The following is a 16,685-nucleotide window of genomic DNA, read 5'->3' on the forward strand; positions in this document are numbered from 1 at the left end:
AAGATTGTTTACGGCAGTGAGGAGAAAGATATCATCAAGTGTCATCACTCAAGGCATTGTCTCTATTCTGGCAGCTTTCTGCACAGCCACACACATCCGTGCAGTGCAAGGACTGGGCTTTGCAGGAGCAGCGACCTCCACTGCAACCGGTCTTGCAACTGCACTTGACGAACTCAAGGAGGGCCTTGGGAGCGGGCTCCAAGGACAACCAGTCAACTTGGAGCTTGCCATCCACTAGCTTCCAGCCTTGGCCATCGCTGAATGGAGGAGGGATGTCCGGCTGGGGCTCCAGCGCCCGTCTCCACACAGCAGCTTGATAGTTTGCTCTGGCAATGTGCTTTAGCAAAGCATCTCTGCATGGCGGCAAGCGGCTGGAGTCTTTCGATGTTTCTGCGCTGGAGAAAAGCTGATACCGTGCATCGTTGATGTCGGCAACGCCACATTCGTACAGCAAGCAGGTAAACTGCTCAATGGGCGGTACGTGACTGGACGAGATTTTGAAGGTTTGACCCAGGGAGGACATAGCAGCACGAGCACGAGATCCCTTCTCACCATCAGCACGTATCAGACTGAAAGCTGCTGCCTTGCCACGGCCATGGAATGCACTGACTGTATCACATCCAGTGAAAGCATGCATGCCCAACAGAGCACTGCAAGTGCAAGCCGACTGTTCAAGCTGACTTCCAATGGCCTTCATGTCAAGTAACCTCACATTACTCCTTGAGCCAGTGAGGAAGTACAGATTCGCTTGCTCCGGAAATGATGCACTAAGGCAGCATGCAAGAACAGCTACATCAGTATCTGGTGACTTGATGGTGATCGATGTGTAGCCATTGTCAGCAGCATGCTTCCCATGCAGCAAGAGCCGAGTATCAGCTTCCTCATGTGTGCACTTCAGCTCAATGCAATCTGCCTTGATCATTCCAGAACCAACAGTTGATGAAAGCTTGGTACATAGATCTCCAGCCGTGACAAAGAGCTCTCTCCCACAAAGATCAGCTGCATAGGTGCTAATGCACCATTCTGCCATGAAGAAAGAGATGAGCTCTGTCTTGTTCTGGCTAACACTGAGGAACTTTGACCATTGTGCTGGGGTCTGCTGCAAGCCACTGGATATGTGCTGCCGTACCTGCTCTCTGGTCGCAGCTCTGCGGTCGCGCTCAATGTTCTTGATGGACAGGTCTGGGTACGAGTCAACCACAAAATCGACACGCTTGTACTGGCGGAAGTTGTGGGAGAGACTTTTGAAAATGAATGATGCCAACTCTGAAAACGTTGCGGGTATAGACTTCTGGCTCAGTGCTTGCAACATGGCCATTGCATCAACAATGAGGGCACTGGACTCGGCGGGAGCAGTTTCAGGCAAACTTGCAGACGGAGACACCTTCTCAAGTAACTGAAGCAGGGCGGACTTGTTCGTCTTCGCCAAAGTGCCATCTGGCGTACACAGAGACAGTGGAGCTGAGCCAAGTGGGTAGGACAGAACTTGTCGTACATCCATATGCCGGCTCTGGGCTATTACAGCCATCTTACTGAAGAGGGCACAGTCAGCACGCAGGACCGGAATCGATTTGCTTTGACTTGACGCCTTCTGCTTTTGTATGGCAAAGGTCTTCAACTTCAGCTTTGGCAGGGGGTCAAGGAACTTCTTGTTCTGCAGCACAAGCCTTTCTTCAACGAAGTTGCGGAAGGCTGCCTCGCCACGCACTTCAGCCTCAAATAGATCCTGCTTTGCATCGTTTGAGCACGAAAGGCCTGATGAAAGCCCCACCAGGTCCTCACTGCTTCCTGCTGGTGTGGTGGAGAAGGGATTCACCCAGCCACAAACAGTTGACTCGATTTGCTGAACGTCTGCTTCATCTCTGGCCATTCGCGTCTGTTGGCATTCTGTGTGAAGAGCTTCACCTTGCTGGGTGCTCTCATCTAACCCGCAGTGCTCCATACAGACATCCGAGATGCGCGCACGGTCGTGTGACGTGACAATCCAACGCTGAACTGCCGATGGTGATCTGCTGATGCCAATAATGCCACCAGTGGTCTTCGAGGACCGGTTGATCGTTTGCTCAATTGCCATATCCGAGGCCACCTGCGCAAAGGCATTGTTCCCACGTTGGACAGCAAATCCACCATCTTCCAGGTACTTTGCAGCATCAGGATGGGTTTCTGGTAGCTTCAGCATTTTCAGCCAGTAGTAGGCCATGAAACGGGAATAATTGTGCCGGTCGTAGGCGAAGCACCAGGGAAGTATGGCCCTGATACAAGACATGTGCAATTGCCAATTGGCAGTGCGTACTGAGCGGATGAAATCCAGCAATAGCGACACCATAGAGAGATAGCTGGACCAGTATTTGAACATAGGAGATGCGTCGGATTGCTGCGAGCAAAACTCTGCATACATCTTGTGCAGGGTCTTCACTTCAGAAGAATCCACTAGCCGGCTAACGTTGTCGTCTGAGATGTGGTTCCGCAACTCCACGATGCCGTCCACAACGTTCTGTGACATGACTTTGGCCAAGTCAGCATCTGCGGTCGAATCGATAAATGAGCGCCATCGAAGGCGCTCCATGGCTTCTGCAACGCACTTATGGAACCGAACACCACGGTTGTAGTGCTTCCCTGCCAATGCCAAGGAAGCAGTCGCAGAGCCGGACACTTGTGCTTCGACGAGGAGGTCTAGCAGGCCAGCATCCGTGAAGCGCTTTCCGATAATAGCCAGGAGCGTCATGGTGATGTGGAAGCTGCCCATTCGGAGAACCACAGAGCGGAATTCTTGGGGTCTCTGCAACACGATGTCGACAGCCTTGGCATAAATTGCTTGATCCAGAACTACCATCGTGAATGGAAGATCAGCCTGCCTTGCCATAGTAATGGAGCGGCATAGTAGGGTATAGACAGTGAGGTTCTCCGTTGGCGATGCATTGATCACCGGACAGTAACCAATCTCCGACTTAGAAGGCACATTGTTCTTCGTCGCGAGAGAATTGAATGCTGTCCACGCGGGTATGCTCTGAGACTTGCCATCAGCCGCAGCTCCAATCTCAATGACTGCACGAGGCTTGCTGATCTGTCCATCTGGGCAGAACCGGGAGAGCTTCCAGACAAAGTCCATCAATGCAGCACCAGAGCGGGTGTCAGCAGCATAGGCGTATGATGATTCAGGCAGGCTGGTGGGAGGTGGATTTTGTCTTGCAGGCATTGCAAACACAGGCTGAATCTCCGGGACCATTGCCAATGAGCGCTTTCGCTTCGACGTTGACAGCGTAGGCAGAGAGATGGAAGTCGCTTCACTTGCTACCGATTCATCCTGCAGAGAAGGCTGTACAACGATACCATTTGTACAGTGCGTAGTCGCAAGTCCGCTCAGTGTTTCCTCGCAAAGGTCATTGTTATCCCACACGAAATGGTACGGCTTGCGAGTGTCGATGGCGGCAGGCAAGAAAGACTGATCGTGCTGATGGCGTGTAAAAGCCTCTGCCAAGCAAGTCTCCAGCTCCAGTACCTGGCTGTAGCTACAGCAATAGCCGAGACGATTCAACATGGTAACTATCTGCTTACTGCGGCACAGGTGATGGATTGCCATGCCCAGCACAATGTGTTTCGGAGTGCGGTAACCAGTGCCGCAAAACATAAGATCCTGGCAGATGGCATGGATGCGGCGTTGCAGAACACTCTCAAGAGACGGCAAGCGGCACGTCGAGAATTCGGCATCCTTGTCCAGGGTCCATGCAAGAAAATTAAAGAGCTTGTGAGGAATCAATCGCGCGCTATCCGCAGGAGACAGCTGTGCACCGCTCAGGTCTTGCTTGGTGGACTTGACATGGTGCTCGATGGATTGGCGGAGGATGTTTGCTGCATGATATAAGACTCTCCATTCCTCACACTCATTGGTCCAGACATGCCTACTCTCCACTTTGGCAGACTCATCCTCAGACTCATCCCCAGACTCACTGCAATAAGGGTCGGCGGGCACTAGGGGTTCATCTTCTGCAACTTCCTCCTTCAGCAGTGCAAACTGTCTGATCAAGTTGTCAGTCGAGCTAACAGCATACAACAATTCAGGGGCGTTGCAGCGAGCTGGCCTGACAAACCTAACAACGCCATCAAACTCTTTCAAAATGATGCTCTTCAGTTTTCGATTTCTGACCTGAGTGCAGAAGTTGCCACTTTCCTTGTTACAGCAGGTCTGGAAGATGGACTGGAGATCAGAAGAGGTCAGCAGTGCAGAATTGTCAAACAATTCTTGACGCACGACCTCAAGAAACTGGGCAACTACTTGTTCCTCCGAAGGAGCCTGTCCACCAATTCCCTGAGGGTCGTCACCAGGATCCTCGACCTCCAATAGTCTTGTGTACTCTCGGAAGCAGTGCCGATGGTAGTGAACTTCACGTGCTATGAGGCAAGACAGAGAACCAATAGCTATTACAATAGCCTCGTCTTTCCGCAACTTAGCTGCGTCTAGCACTTTCTGGGCAGCGTTGTGTGACTGGCACTGCGAAGTTTTCTGATACTTGTGCTTCTTTCCCAGCTGAAATTTCTGACAGAATATGCACTCCTTTCGCCCTGGCTCTACAACTGGTACAGATAGACTTTGCCGAGTTGTCCGCTGGGGACAGTCTGCCTGTGACATCGACTTTCCAGAACCTCACCACCCGAAAACAAACTACTTACTAGTATGCGTGAGAGTACAAAAGGGCAAAAACGGAGAAGAAGCGCAGTAGTAGTACGTGAATCGACACATCCGAGTTCACTTTTGAAACTTGACACTCCACGTGGACCGCGCTGAGCACGTGAGGTGCGAGACTAGACTCTGTACGCGTGTTTCGCGCAGCGCAGACTATGCTCAGTTCGCCGTACAATGGACGGGACAGTCCCGTGAGGAAAACTTACCGTTGCGTGACCACTGGTGACTGCTCGCGCGGAGAAGAAACTCAGCGCAAGCTACAAGCGGCAATGGCTGAACAGGTGCGAGAAAAGTAACTCGATGGAGGCCTTCCATTCGCATTTTGAAGCAATTTTTCGTGGATTCCGTGTCAGGAAGGCCACTGCTTTCATTATCTGCAGTCAAATTGTTGTGCGGACGAAGTGGAAACGAAAGTTTTTTTCAGCCACTTTTTGGATGCCTGGCCCCCGTACTATATACGCGTATCGAGTAGACTCTACTACCAGCACAAGGCAGCAGTCGTACCACTCACTGCACTGCACTGCAGTCTGCAGTACAACTACAAGTCAAGTCCAAAAGGAGCCGCCTGCGTCCGCAGACTCACGCCGCACAGCACGTAGACGTGGACGTGTTCAGTCCACGTACGTCAGTCACACGACAGCCCGCCGAAAAAAAGTTACGGTCGGGCTGAAATTGTACGGTCGGTCGGGTGAGTCGAACCACACACCGGTACACCTTCTTTAGTTTGGCCTAATATTTTTTTAAATTGAAAATCACTTCATGTACATGTAGCTACATAATTATACATGTACATGTACTTCATACGTGTACATGGTGTTGTGTATTGTACAAACATTTCCGTGACTGAAAACAAGCCCAGTTGAACAGCCCAACTGCAGTCATGACATCTTTGACTGTTTTCCAGTTTATCACTAAATTAAATTTTTGTAGTCGTTGGAAGCAGCTGTGTTCTTACACGGTAAGTTAGTTACCTGCTTTCTTACACCGTAATGGGGAAGGCGCGCGTTCAAGGCGGGGTCAATTGCAGTATTGCTTGGTCAAGTGTACATGTACATGTACGTGTACACATGTGTTGTCCACTTGGATCATGAATCATGATCGGACCACGTGCACCAGTGATTTCTGTACACCAATTCATAATCAGAGAGCACTGACAGCTGGCAAAATAATGGCAAACAAGGGGAAGACCCCAGAGACCCAGAGTCCCAGACTCGACTCTTAAAATTTATTATTATTCTAGTCTAGACTAGTCAGTCTTGACTCTACCCATTGCCAAACGATCTGTACTCTGTACTGAGACTCAGTACATGACCATGAATCATGGTCACCCACGCAACGAAAGCTAAACTATGCATGCTACTGTACTAGCGGCGTAGTCTAGCGCTAGCTAGCTACACAGCAAAACTAGCTCAGCTCAGAGTCAGCTGGCCTGAGCTAGCCTACACTACAAAAAAGTGTAGCTAGCTGGGCATGGGAGAGGGACTGGGAGCAGCTACTTACGTCATTTCAAAGGGCAACGACGTCATTGGGAGACGCGCGTCGAGTCGTCGACGTCGAGTCGGAGAGACGGAGCCGGAGACTCGGAGTACGAGTCGCGCAAGTCGATAGACGATAACGACAGCGTCGATCTGCGAAGACCGAAGACAGGCTAGGCTGATAGGCTGAGATAGGCTGGATCATGGACAGAGTTTGTATGAGCGCATTTTGATGTTTCCGTCAAATGATGCAATCTTCTTTCTCCCGAGCGCGCTAGCTCGGGTTCAGGGTTCCAGGTTGATAGCACAAGTATAAAACCTTGCTCGCTCTCTCAGTTTCTCCAGAGTCCCACCGTCTCAATAATAGTGTGGAAGATGATTCCTCGGTCTACAAGCATCTCCCCCCAGTCGTCCCCGCGACAATCCCTCCAAAATGGTGGAATGCATAGGGACAGGCGGAAACAACGGGCGCGTTGCTGACCAGCGCGATGGAGGTGATAATCGAGTCAACGAGCAGGCCATGTTCTTTCTGCCGGCTTGCAATGTGTTTATCAACGAGAACTTCGCACTGAGGTGTCCGGCGCTATTCCACGGTCGCCTGATTGACCAGCTGCAGCGAGATGCTCCAATTGCCGATCTGATGGAGGCCGAGTTTGACGCTTTTCGCAATGTGGAGACCATGCGGCTTTGTGCTGCTGCCGAGCGAATGCGCAGCACGCCGAACGCGGGCGGCAGCTCAGTCATCAGTGAGGTGCTGAGCTACGAGCTGCTCAAGAGATACGCTAACGCCGAGTTGGATCGCACTGAAATGGAGGTGACTTACTTCCCAGAAGGCGGCTCAATCGTGGACTACACCTGTTTTGTGCAGAACTGCACAGTCGGCGTGAGCGTAACCAGAGCCATGAAGTTCCAGGGTCAGTACACGGTCGATGATGCAGAGCGTCTGCTGGTCAAGAAGCTGCTGGGCCTGCGGCGAGCGGCACGTAACTGCCTGTGCGGACACTGGAGCAAGGCGCTGCTTCACGTCTGGGCGGCGTCGCCGCGTGTCGCTGCACTCGTGCAGCACGCCTACTGGGACCTGCTGCCGGCGGAGATGCGCGACAACGCACTCGTGCTGGTTACCGTGGCAAATGGACCGAAGGCCCACCTCATCTTCCACGAGAACAAGAATGGATGTGCTATGTGACTTCGGTTATCACTCCAACAAAGTTTTTTTTTTTTAAATATCCTTCAGCAAGAACTTTTTAATGATTATGAATTCCCTTGAGCAATTATATCATCTACTTATCAATATAGCTTGCCCTCGACACCACCACCTGCCTTGAGACAATGTTCCACTTTGTATTTCATAAAAAAAGGATCGCACATTTTGCTGCGTCTGTTCATGCTTGAGATATTTCCCATCGGCATCATACAAAGCCTTTACGACTATTTTATCAGAGACAGAATGCATTAGAAACAAATTAACAACCAAAAGATCATCCTGCGGAGTGTTCCTGGTGAGAATAAGATGTGGGAGTAAGTCCAGCCAAGCAGTGAGCCACTGCTGCAATGATTACAGTGGCTCTACACTACAGGGCCTGCTGGGAAGGGACACACAGAAAGAGCCCAGTCACAGTGAAACTGTCCAGTGCATGTTAATGGCTGTTGATTGTACAGCAGGCTTTACCCAAATTAAATGAAGATATATATGTGGGCACAACTAAACACCTTCCTAGTTCCTACACTGGTGTTGTGCCCTGGAAGGCTGGAAGGGCTGCAGTAATACTGTACATCCGAAGTACAGCGGAACTCACTTAGTACGTACTGTGAAAAGACACACTTTGGCTTGATACGAACATTGTCCGGAGCACAGGTGTAGCGATCCATACTTTAGTATACTGGGATAAGATGTACCTCGAATACTAAGTACCGGTGCGCTTTCATGCTGCCCATGAGCCATGTGATGCATTGTGCACAGGCATTTTTTCGTCGAACCTTCCATATTCTGCGTGAAATCGTTGGTCCTAAACTGTAGGAAATCTCAAAATGCAGTCACCTTGATTGTCATTCCACTACTTGTACGTAAGCCAGCACAGTGCTCTCAGATCAGAGTTGAGCACTCTTGAGCGGTGAACTCTTGTGAGTATTCAATCAAATTGTTGCAGAATCTTTGTGTTTGGTTCTTTGGGAACTTACTTATGACTCCTCCACCAGGAACACACTCGCACTCCTAGAAAATGTATTCAAAAAGACTACCCCATATTCGATGGTAACGCTATTATTACCAGCATCATGTGGAATACGAAAAATGTTAAAGAAAATTGTTAAAAGTTCAAAATTGTGCCATGTGATCAACCATTGAAAAATTCAAATAAGATGGAGATTTTCTTACAAGTAGACGCTTTATGAGAAAAATGTGGAAGCCATTTAACCATTCAACACGATTTTTTAATTCCAGTATACGTACAGTACTTGCCATTTTTCTGAGAGGGATACCAGTTGCTCGGTGGGAATGGGCCGAAAAAAAGGATCTAGTTCAACACCCAGACGAACCAATAGCGGGGCCACTATAATGTTAGCAGTCTACATAACAAAACCGGCTAGATAATCTGCTACATACTTCAAGTACCACTATCTGGAACAGAATCAGTGATAAAGACTAAAGATTTATAATAATAAAAACTAACTCAATACGAAATCTACTAACGGTTGCTGCTAGCGAGGCCTATGTCGTATGAATGGAACCCTATCCAGCTAGAACATGTTCAGCTAGACTAGAACTGTTTGTACTAATTAATGTGCTAACACCAGTGGCATGAGAAGGTCTTGGTGATAGTGAATGGGGGATATAATCCAGGGGGGGGGGGGGGGGGGAGGGAACAGGAAAAAGGCAATACCACTGCCCCATATCAAGTCCAGAGATACAAGAAAGATCTATTAAAAGCAAGTAGTTCACAAAGTCGGCCACACCGTAGGGGAGCACACCACTTCGGAGGAATTTTTCTCTCGCTCACCTCTTCACTATCTTTCCTATGCGCAGTGTTGCCAAACGCTGCTTTGCCTTGCTCGAGTGGTTAATGGAATTAAAGCCAGTGCTCGCATCGCGGCCTGGAAAAACAAACAAAATGGGCGAGAGGTAGCAAGTCAATTAGCTTCTATATTTTCAAAGTAATGGACAGAGGGATGGCAGCAAAAAATGCAGAGTTCTAGCCAAAGGAGGGTAGAAGGGCGCAGCAACGCCATCCTCTAAGAGATGTGACTACCTGGGGAAAAGGCTTGCCTTCCTGTAGGGAATATACAGTGGAGTGAAATTTCAGTCGTATCACGTCTCTATGGGTGATGATAATGGTATAGAACTAGTCTTTAATACAGTCGACCTACCCTTATAACGATATTTGCGTCAGACCAAGAAATATTGTTATAAGGGTAATATTGTTATAGGGGTAACTGGTTCATTTCATACACATACGTCATAATGCATGGATTTCGTCCATTTTTTACACTCCTCGTAGCATAAAAAACTGAAGTACATCCACAGTATGTACACAGGTACATGCACAGTATGTACACAGCAAGGTGCCAACTGCTGCCCCCATTGCATTTCGTCATTTCCCAGTAACTTATCAAGTGAAACGTGCCCTACCTGGATAGTCACGGCTGTTTTTTTGTGCGATTTCACGCCACTTAACAATATGGCCGCCGAAAGTCTCGATTGGGCTTCAATGGCAAGAAAATTTGAATTTTCGAATCGTCAGAACACGAGTAGGCCATGGTTTCCCCTGGATATTGGAGACTAGTCAGCCCGGCCAGCCCGGGGAACACGCTGATCATCTGCGTCTTGTTTCAAGCTTTCCGCTCGTACCTCACATGACTGCCTTTCCTTCAAGAAACATTTGTTCTGTGTCGTGTGACTTTGGCTTCGTTCTGGAATACTCCTTGTGTCGTCGCTGACAAACTCGGCTCCGAGAAGCCCTTCCCGATTTTTTCCCAGTTTAGATCGATTTTTTCCCAGGTAGAGGACTATCCTCTGGTTGTCTTCCCCAAGTGTCATTAGAATACGCGCGTGAACTTCTAAATACGCGCGACGAGTCAGGAGCCTGTTTTCTCTTGATTTGGAAGACAAAATGGTGTGGCCCTTTAGTTGCTGTTGAGTGTAGAAGGCTGCTTCCTGCTGTAAATTGCTTAGTTGGCATGTGGGATATTATAGAAGAAGACAGCAGCCGGCCAAGTGAGCTTGAAATTGTGCTATCTACCCTATTGTGCGTTGAACGATTACGAAATGTCTAACTTGAATGTTGTACACGCGAGCACGCCAAGCAGAGGCTGACAATCACTGGCGAGATCAATCTCCAGACTGCCAGGAGTACTTCGAGCAAGTTTGAAGCGGAAAGACAGCTAACTGGGCAGGCCAGGACGCCTTTCCACCCTCTTTCTCTCTCAAATTGCCGAAAAGTCGAGTATCTCGCTCGAGCGCTTTCAAAACTTTTCTCTTGGTTTCCGTCCCAAATCGTGGAACCACGCGAGGATCGACATGAGTTTCTTGCAAAAACGCAAACTCATCGCGTATTTGTACTATTCGCACAATGTTACATAAATCGCACCGAACGACGCCATATTGATAAGTGCCTGCACGTGAACAGCCGTGTAGTGGGCTCTACATACCCCCTGCTTGATATTGTTATAAAATGGAAAATGTCGATTGGTCAGCCTATTTTATATCGTTATAGAGGTAATATCGTTATAGCAATATTGTTATAGAGGTAATGCATTGTATACACAAATCAATGGAGTGATTTGGTTTGGCAGAAAATTATCGTTATAGAGGTTATCGTTATAAGGGTAGGTCAACTGTACTGGCATCAAGTCATATGTTGGTATACTCTTCTTTTCAGCTTTGACATCTCGACCCTCACCTACTCTACAGACAGAGTGAGATTAATACTGCCCCCCCCCCCCCCCCTCCCACGCCCCACACCCGGCAATTGAACACGAATATTGTTACTGAGTCAAATTTGCACCATGTGGGAATACTAATAGCAACAATCAAACGGCGTGAAACATACAGCATTGTTCTCTCACCTGCATGCTCCAGCAGTATCTCAAATCCACCAGGGTGCTGCAAGTGGCACAACCATGTGAACACACACACACACACACAGTGACACACACACACACACACACACACACACACACACACACACGCACGCACATGTACAGCAACAGCAGCAGTGAATGAGTGCATATCCTGGGCATAACTTTACTTCTAATTCCCCAATGTCCACTGTTGTGGGCATTCTGAAAGCTCTCCACGAGTAGAGGAGAATAAGCTCTGACTGAGCACTGTAGTAGATGTCATACATGCAACACTTCTAGTCCCAGAGCTGGATAAATGAACAAAGTCTCTCCCCGCCAGCCACTTCAAGGTTCCTCATCGTAAAACCATTCAAATGTTTCCACTGGCATTTTCATTACGCCGCCCACGCACTCCAAGCGCATTGGGATCAATCAACGTGCCAGTCAAAGAGAAATTCCTCACTCAAGACAGTCATCCATTAGTTTGAGGGAAAGGTGCAAACGGGAAGGCAGTCGGTGAGAAAAAAATCAGGTGTTTTCACCGTGACTGAAATGACGATTGGGATATCTCCAGAATGCTACGTCGGTGTGCCTCAGTGATTAAGCAACCACGCACCAGTCAGTACTATAAGCACACATGCGCGGATCCAAGGACTAGTATCAGTTATCAACGCACAGTGATGGTACAGTCGTCCCTCTCTAATCCGGCACCTTTTGCTACGGCGTTTTCTGCTGGATTAACGAGGGTGCTGGATTAAGAAATCCTGCCCTCTGACCCGGCCCTGCCCAATTGCATGCATGTATCATACGTCAAAACGCAGGGTTTTTCCGTGTCGACCCAAGTATTTGGTGCACGGCTTTATATTCTCAACTGTTCGTATGAAAGTATGGTTGACTGCTTAGCCGTTGTCTCCTGGACAACATTGACCCTCTTGAGAAGGCCACGCAAGCAGTCGACATCATGCAGGTCGCACGTTGTAGTTAGTTGTAGAACGTCAGTACCGTCGGTCAGTGTCGTGCAATGTTATCGCATGCGCTGATTGTTTAGTAACTGGTGGTGTTAGTGGACAATATAGCGTAACTTGTAGTTCCTTGGTCTTTCTCTTTGTATAAATTGAGTTAGGGTTCGGAAAAGTCCTAATAACCAACCGAACTGAACTCTCCCGCGCGAGGTCGAGTACAGTTGTCAACTGAACTGAACTCTGAAGTGGCCCTGCGCGCGCGGCACTGACCAGACTGGCCTAGCCTGGCCTGGCAAGGAGTGCACCTGTACGGTACGCGATTTACGACTGCCGGATTATGAAATCAAACTACGTGCAGTTTGAGCGATTCGTTTCAAAAAGTCACTGCCGGAGGCGGAATTCAAGTGCCGGATTAAGATGTAGGAATTGAACGAAAAAAATCGGTTTCGTCAGAAAGTGCGCCGGTTGGCAAGGGTTCCGGATAAACAAGTGCCGGATTAGAGAGGGACGACTGTATATACAATGTACCGTAAAAAAAGGCTGCCATCTAATCCCTCTCGAAGCACGCCATCTGAGAGAGCTGGGGTGGCGAAGTAACATCTTGTACAACACACGTCTACTGGATTAATCACGGTAGTGCCGTTGCCATAAATACAGTCAAATCTGCCGTTAGCGACCTCTGCTGTAGGCGACCATCTACCGTTAGCGACCGATTTTCCGTGCACCGACGGTTTCACATACAAACTGATCTGTCCAGAGCGACCATCTGCTGTGCGCGACCAGCGACCGCGATTTCATGCACGGTGGCTGCATTCAAATCTGCTGTAAGCGACCGCGACCCAGGTTCAGAAAGGTGCGAAACTGTACTTGCCAGTGCGCTGTCAACTGCAAAGTGTGAAAATGCGCTGTCTTGCAAGTGCGATCGACGGCGCCTGGCCTGTGCTGAGGCTGTGCTGTAGCTCTCAAGTCCAGGCAGTGTCGATCTACTGCCGTGTCGCATACGCGTACTATACGAGTATGGTCGTCGTTGAATATCCAATAAAATGATATTAAAAATCACATTATTCTCGTCGATTTGAGTACATGGAAGCATACACCTGGTATGCCGGATTTACCATACATCTGCCGTAAGAGACCGTCTGCCGTAAGCGACCGCTTTTTCTTGCACCAAGGGGCGGTCGCTTACGACAGATTTGACTGTATCCCGACAAATATTTGTCGGCTTGGTGCTTTGTTCAATGAAAAACGTGGTCAAAAAGAGCGATAGGGCACGTGGCCTGGCCAAGTAACCTCAGCGACTTATCAGAGTCGACTTTAAGAAATTGCTAGCAGCCTCAGCCTGTGGCTGGTACAAGACCCAATCTCTCATCTTCCACGTTCATGCACATAAGCAGTCATTGCTGGTGAAATCACAGCACAGCACTTGCGGTATCGACATCACACAATTATGTGATTCGGATGCACACCAGTATGCCCTGCACGCTGGACGTACGGTAAACTCCCCAGATCCAGGCAGGTTGGGACCGAGCACTGCTAACTAGGAATTGCCCGTAACTCAGAATTTACATACTTTAACATACAAGTAAGAGTTTTGTGCCGATCAATAGACATGGTTAGCATTTTACCGTTCACGCTATTTTCGACGGTCGGCGTGTAGAGGGCGAGTCGACTGTTTTAGATGTGTTTTCGAGACACAGTTAGCAGTTCGGCTTCTGAGTCCTGACTCCTGACGCAACGATAGACGTGTGAGGTAACCCTAGTTGGAATCTTACCGTTTCGTTCTCCCGCTAAAAAGAGCTGTCTATTGTTGAAACGGTACCAAACCGACGGTATTTTGGGTTTGGGGTACGAGTGCCGTTGGATCTAGCGCGTGAACTGTAAAATGCCATGTCTACACACACAAAAAAATGGTGCAGGCCGACCGTCGAAAATAGCGTGAACGGTAAAATACTAACCATGTCTAATATGACTCTTTTGTGGCCTTTTTTTGTTTTGTTGAAAAGCCATTTTTATGACTCTACATGGGTCAGATAGATGCCCGGTAGGCAGACGTACCCGGATTAGGGACGTCCTGATCTGGGGAGTTTTACTGTACTTGTACCCGGTATGCCACTGCACAGCATTTCGGCAGGATTCCTAGCCTGATCAATTCATGTAAAAACCTGGGGTTTGGAGCTGAGCCATATGCAGTGACTTCTCAGGATTTCATTGGCCACGGTTGCATTCCATCAGGGCTCAATCCCTGCCAAATAATTCCGAAATATTATTCTGCAGACTGGCCTTCGACATAGAGTATCCAGGATAGAAAGTCCGTACCTCATGAATGAACTGGGTTATGTCGTAGACATAGTCGTCGACCACCACCCAACAGCCGGTATCCGAGAAAGGGTTCCCATGCTTGGCAACTTCCTGCCTGGTGAAAGACGGCAGTTCATCCTGAGTGCCTATGGCGCTGTCAGGACTCATTTGAGCCACGCGATCATCACAGGCTGTAGTCGATGCCATCGTTCAGACATCAGGAAGGAAAAAAATCTCCACAGTGCGTCTATCTTTCCGCAACAAAGCGCTTTTATTCGACGCATCCAAGCCAAGACCAGATTGTGACAGAACTGAAAATAATCAGATTCTTCTGTGACAAATGCAGTAGTCCGGACGTCCACATGGACAACAAATCTGGTAGTGCTAGTGGCCAATTGATTCTACATTTATAATCCAACGCATCCTAGTAAATCAGGTGGACAAACACGCAGAAGACTGAACGGTCGCACTCGTAGGCTGGCCCTGCCCCGGACCCTTATCTACAACAAGTAAAGGCAGACGTCTAAGTACCTGTCAGTGCATGAAGTACCACCAAACCAGGATGTTGCTGGAGGAATCGTTCCCACCCAACATTACATGCAGTCAAGAAGAAAATGACCAAGGCCAAAAAATGCAGCAAACCTGGCATGGCATGATCTGATGATCATGATAATGGCAACTGTTTGTTTTTTTACAAGTAGAAATTAGGTAATAATGATTCATGAATGATGTCACAGCTGCAGCGCGCACGCCGCGCAGTCGCGCACTCGCCGCGCGCACTGCTAGGCGCGCAGCCTGGCTAACGGCTAGGCTGTCCATAAAATCAAGAGTAGATACTCGTATAGCAGGAAATTTTCGGACGGAATTTATTTTCGTACGATTTCGTACACGGCCTCTTTTGTACTAAAATTAATTCCGTACTAAAACTTGTTCATTTGAAATTATGTACACTATACATGCGTACTGCATGCTAACACGTGTATTTAGCATGCAGCACTGTACGAAAATATAATCCGTACGAAAGGTCAAAATTCGGCTTTGTCCGAAAATATTTCCGTCCGAAAATTTCAGTAAACAAGAGTGTGCAACTCGCGGATGGGTAGGCCCACGGCGGATTTTTTTGTTGACGTAATCTTTTCGACGACGCACGTGCTGCGAGTCTTTCAGAATGTTTTCCCTCGTGCTCTTCAGTCTTGGCCAGCTTTACACTACAAGCTCAGTGCCCAGCACGTGCTCTCACACTGCTCTGCGGCGAAATGCGCGTTCTTCTGAAAAAAGGTGACGTCAACAAAAAATTCCGCCGTGGGCGGGGGTATCTGCAGATTGTGCAGGAGAGATCCGGAGTTGCACACTCTTGTTTATCTACTCTTGATAAAATTAATAGCATAATCAAAATCGGGGCTGACAGGGCTAGGGAGTCGTAATTAATCACGTTTTGCCTTCCCACCATGAATAAAGTATACAACAACAACAACAACAACAACAACATAACCGTTACGTACATGCAGACGGTCGTCATGGTCACAACAATTATGATGATGAATCATGTGCTCTTGATTGTCGTATTATCAGCACTGTGACCGCCGAGAGACAAATGGTACGGGTTCAAGTCCGAGCGAATTGAAATTAAAGCCTACAACAAGTCCTACTTGGAAGCGGAGAATTTTCCCAACCGTGCTGAAACCTACAGCTTATCAAGTTGGGAACTCGTAGCCTGGCCGGCGCGAGGGTAACATGGATGCAGCGAATGCGATTTTCAGTCCGTTTGGCCACTTTGTGATGGATCTGATCTGCCCACCTCCCCCTCAGTGACTAGGCCCCACTTCAGGAGGAGCCTCATCTGCACCTTGATCCGTGCCGGGGCGGTGTGTTCCTACGGATGTGGACAGCCCGGAGTCTGCGGTTTGACTCCGATGTGAACGTTGCACTTCATCATATGGAGGTTAATGTCAATACCGTTGAATCCCGCGGATAAGCCCACCCGCGTATAAGCCCATGCCGGCGCATAAACCCTGAGGGTTAGTTCGGACATCACAAAGCTTCATCGTACAAGCCCATGGGCCTAGGTCATACCAAGAGCCCATAAATTAAGGACTCTTGGTCATACCATTATGTACCATGTACATGTACGTAGTACATGTCGTTTTTTTAATTTAATTTTTTACATTTCAACACAATCATCGGTTGTTTTTGTTTGCACAGTGGTTTTCAGCA

General features: G+C 48.5%; 2 protein-coding genes across 2 annotated transcripts; one reads left to right on the plus strand and one right to left on the minus strand.

Annotated features, from left to right (window-relative positions):
- The first annotated feature begins 6,373 nt into the window (after nucleotides 1–6,373).
- On the plus strand, nucleotides 6,374–7,637 carry LOC135814225 (AAC-rich mRNA clone AAC4 protein-like). Its single transcript, XM_065327315.1, has one exon. The coding sequence runs from the start codon at nucleotides 6,590–6,592 to the stop codon at nucleotides 7,340–7,342; it is 753 nt and encodes a 250-aa protein (XP_065183387.1). The 5' UTR covers nucleotides 6,374–6,589; the 3' UTR covers nucleotides 7,343–7,637.
- A 763-nt stretch (nucleotides 7,638–8,400) lies between these two features.
- On the minus strand, nucleotides 8,401–15,109 carry LOC135814227 (cytochrome b5-like). The gene is made up of 3 exons (XM_065327317.1): nucleotides 14,490–15,109; nucleotides 11,218–11,254; nucleotides 8,401–9,246 (listed from the first exon to the last, which is right to left on the minus strand). Exons 1-3 carry the CDS (start codon nucleotides 14,676–14,678, stop codon nucleotides 9,149–9,151), a joined length of 324 nt encoding a protein of 107 aa, XP_065183389.1. The 5' UTR covers nucleotides 14,679–15,109; the 3' UTR covers nucleotides 8,401–9,148.
- Nucleotides 15,110–16,685: the final 1,576 nt, after the last annotated feature.

This window comes from Sycon ciliatum, chromosome 4 (assembly GCF_964019385.1).
Source record: "Sycon ciliatum chromosome 4, ocSycCili1.1, whole genome shotgun sequence".
Classification (NCBI taxonomy): domain Eukaryota; kingdom Metazoa; phylum Porifera; class Calcarea; order Leucosolenida; family Sycettidae; genus Sycon; species Sycon ciliatum.

Bases quoted from the DNA above. Each gene is read 5' to 3' on its own strand.
- LOC135814225 (XM_065327315.1), top strand. From the start codon at position 6,590: ATGGTGGAATGCATAGGGACAGGCGGAAACAACGGGCGCGTTGCTGAC.
- LOC135814227 (XM_065327317.1), bottom strand. From the start codon at position 14,678: ATGGCATCGACTACAGCCTGTGATGATCGCGTGGCTCAAATGAGTCCT. The intron at 11,255-14,489 runs GTACGGACTTTC...TGCCACTTGCAG, and splicing joins TAACCCAGTTCATTCATGAG to CACCCTGGTGGATTTGAGAT. The intron at 9,247-11,217 runs GTGAGAGAACAA...TTGTTTTTCCAG, and splicing joins GATACTGCTGGAGCATGCAG to GCCGCGATGCGAGCACTGGC.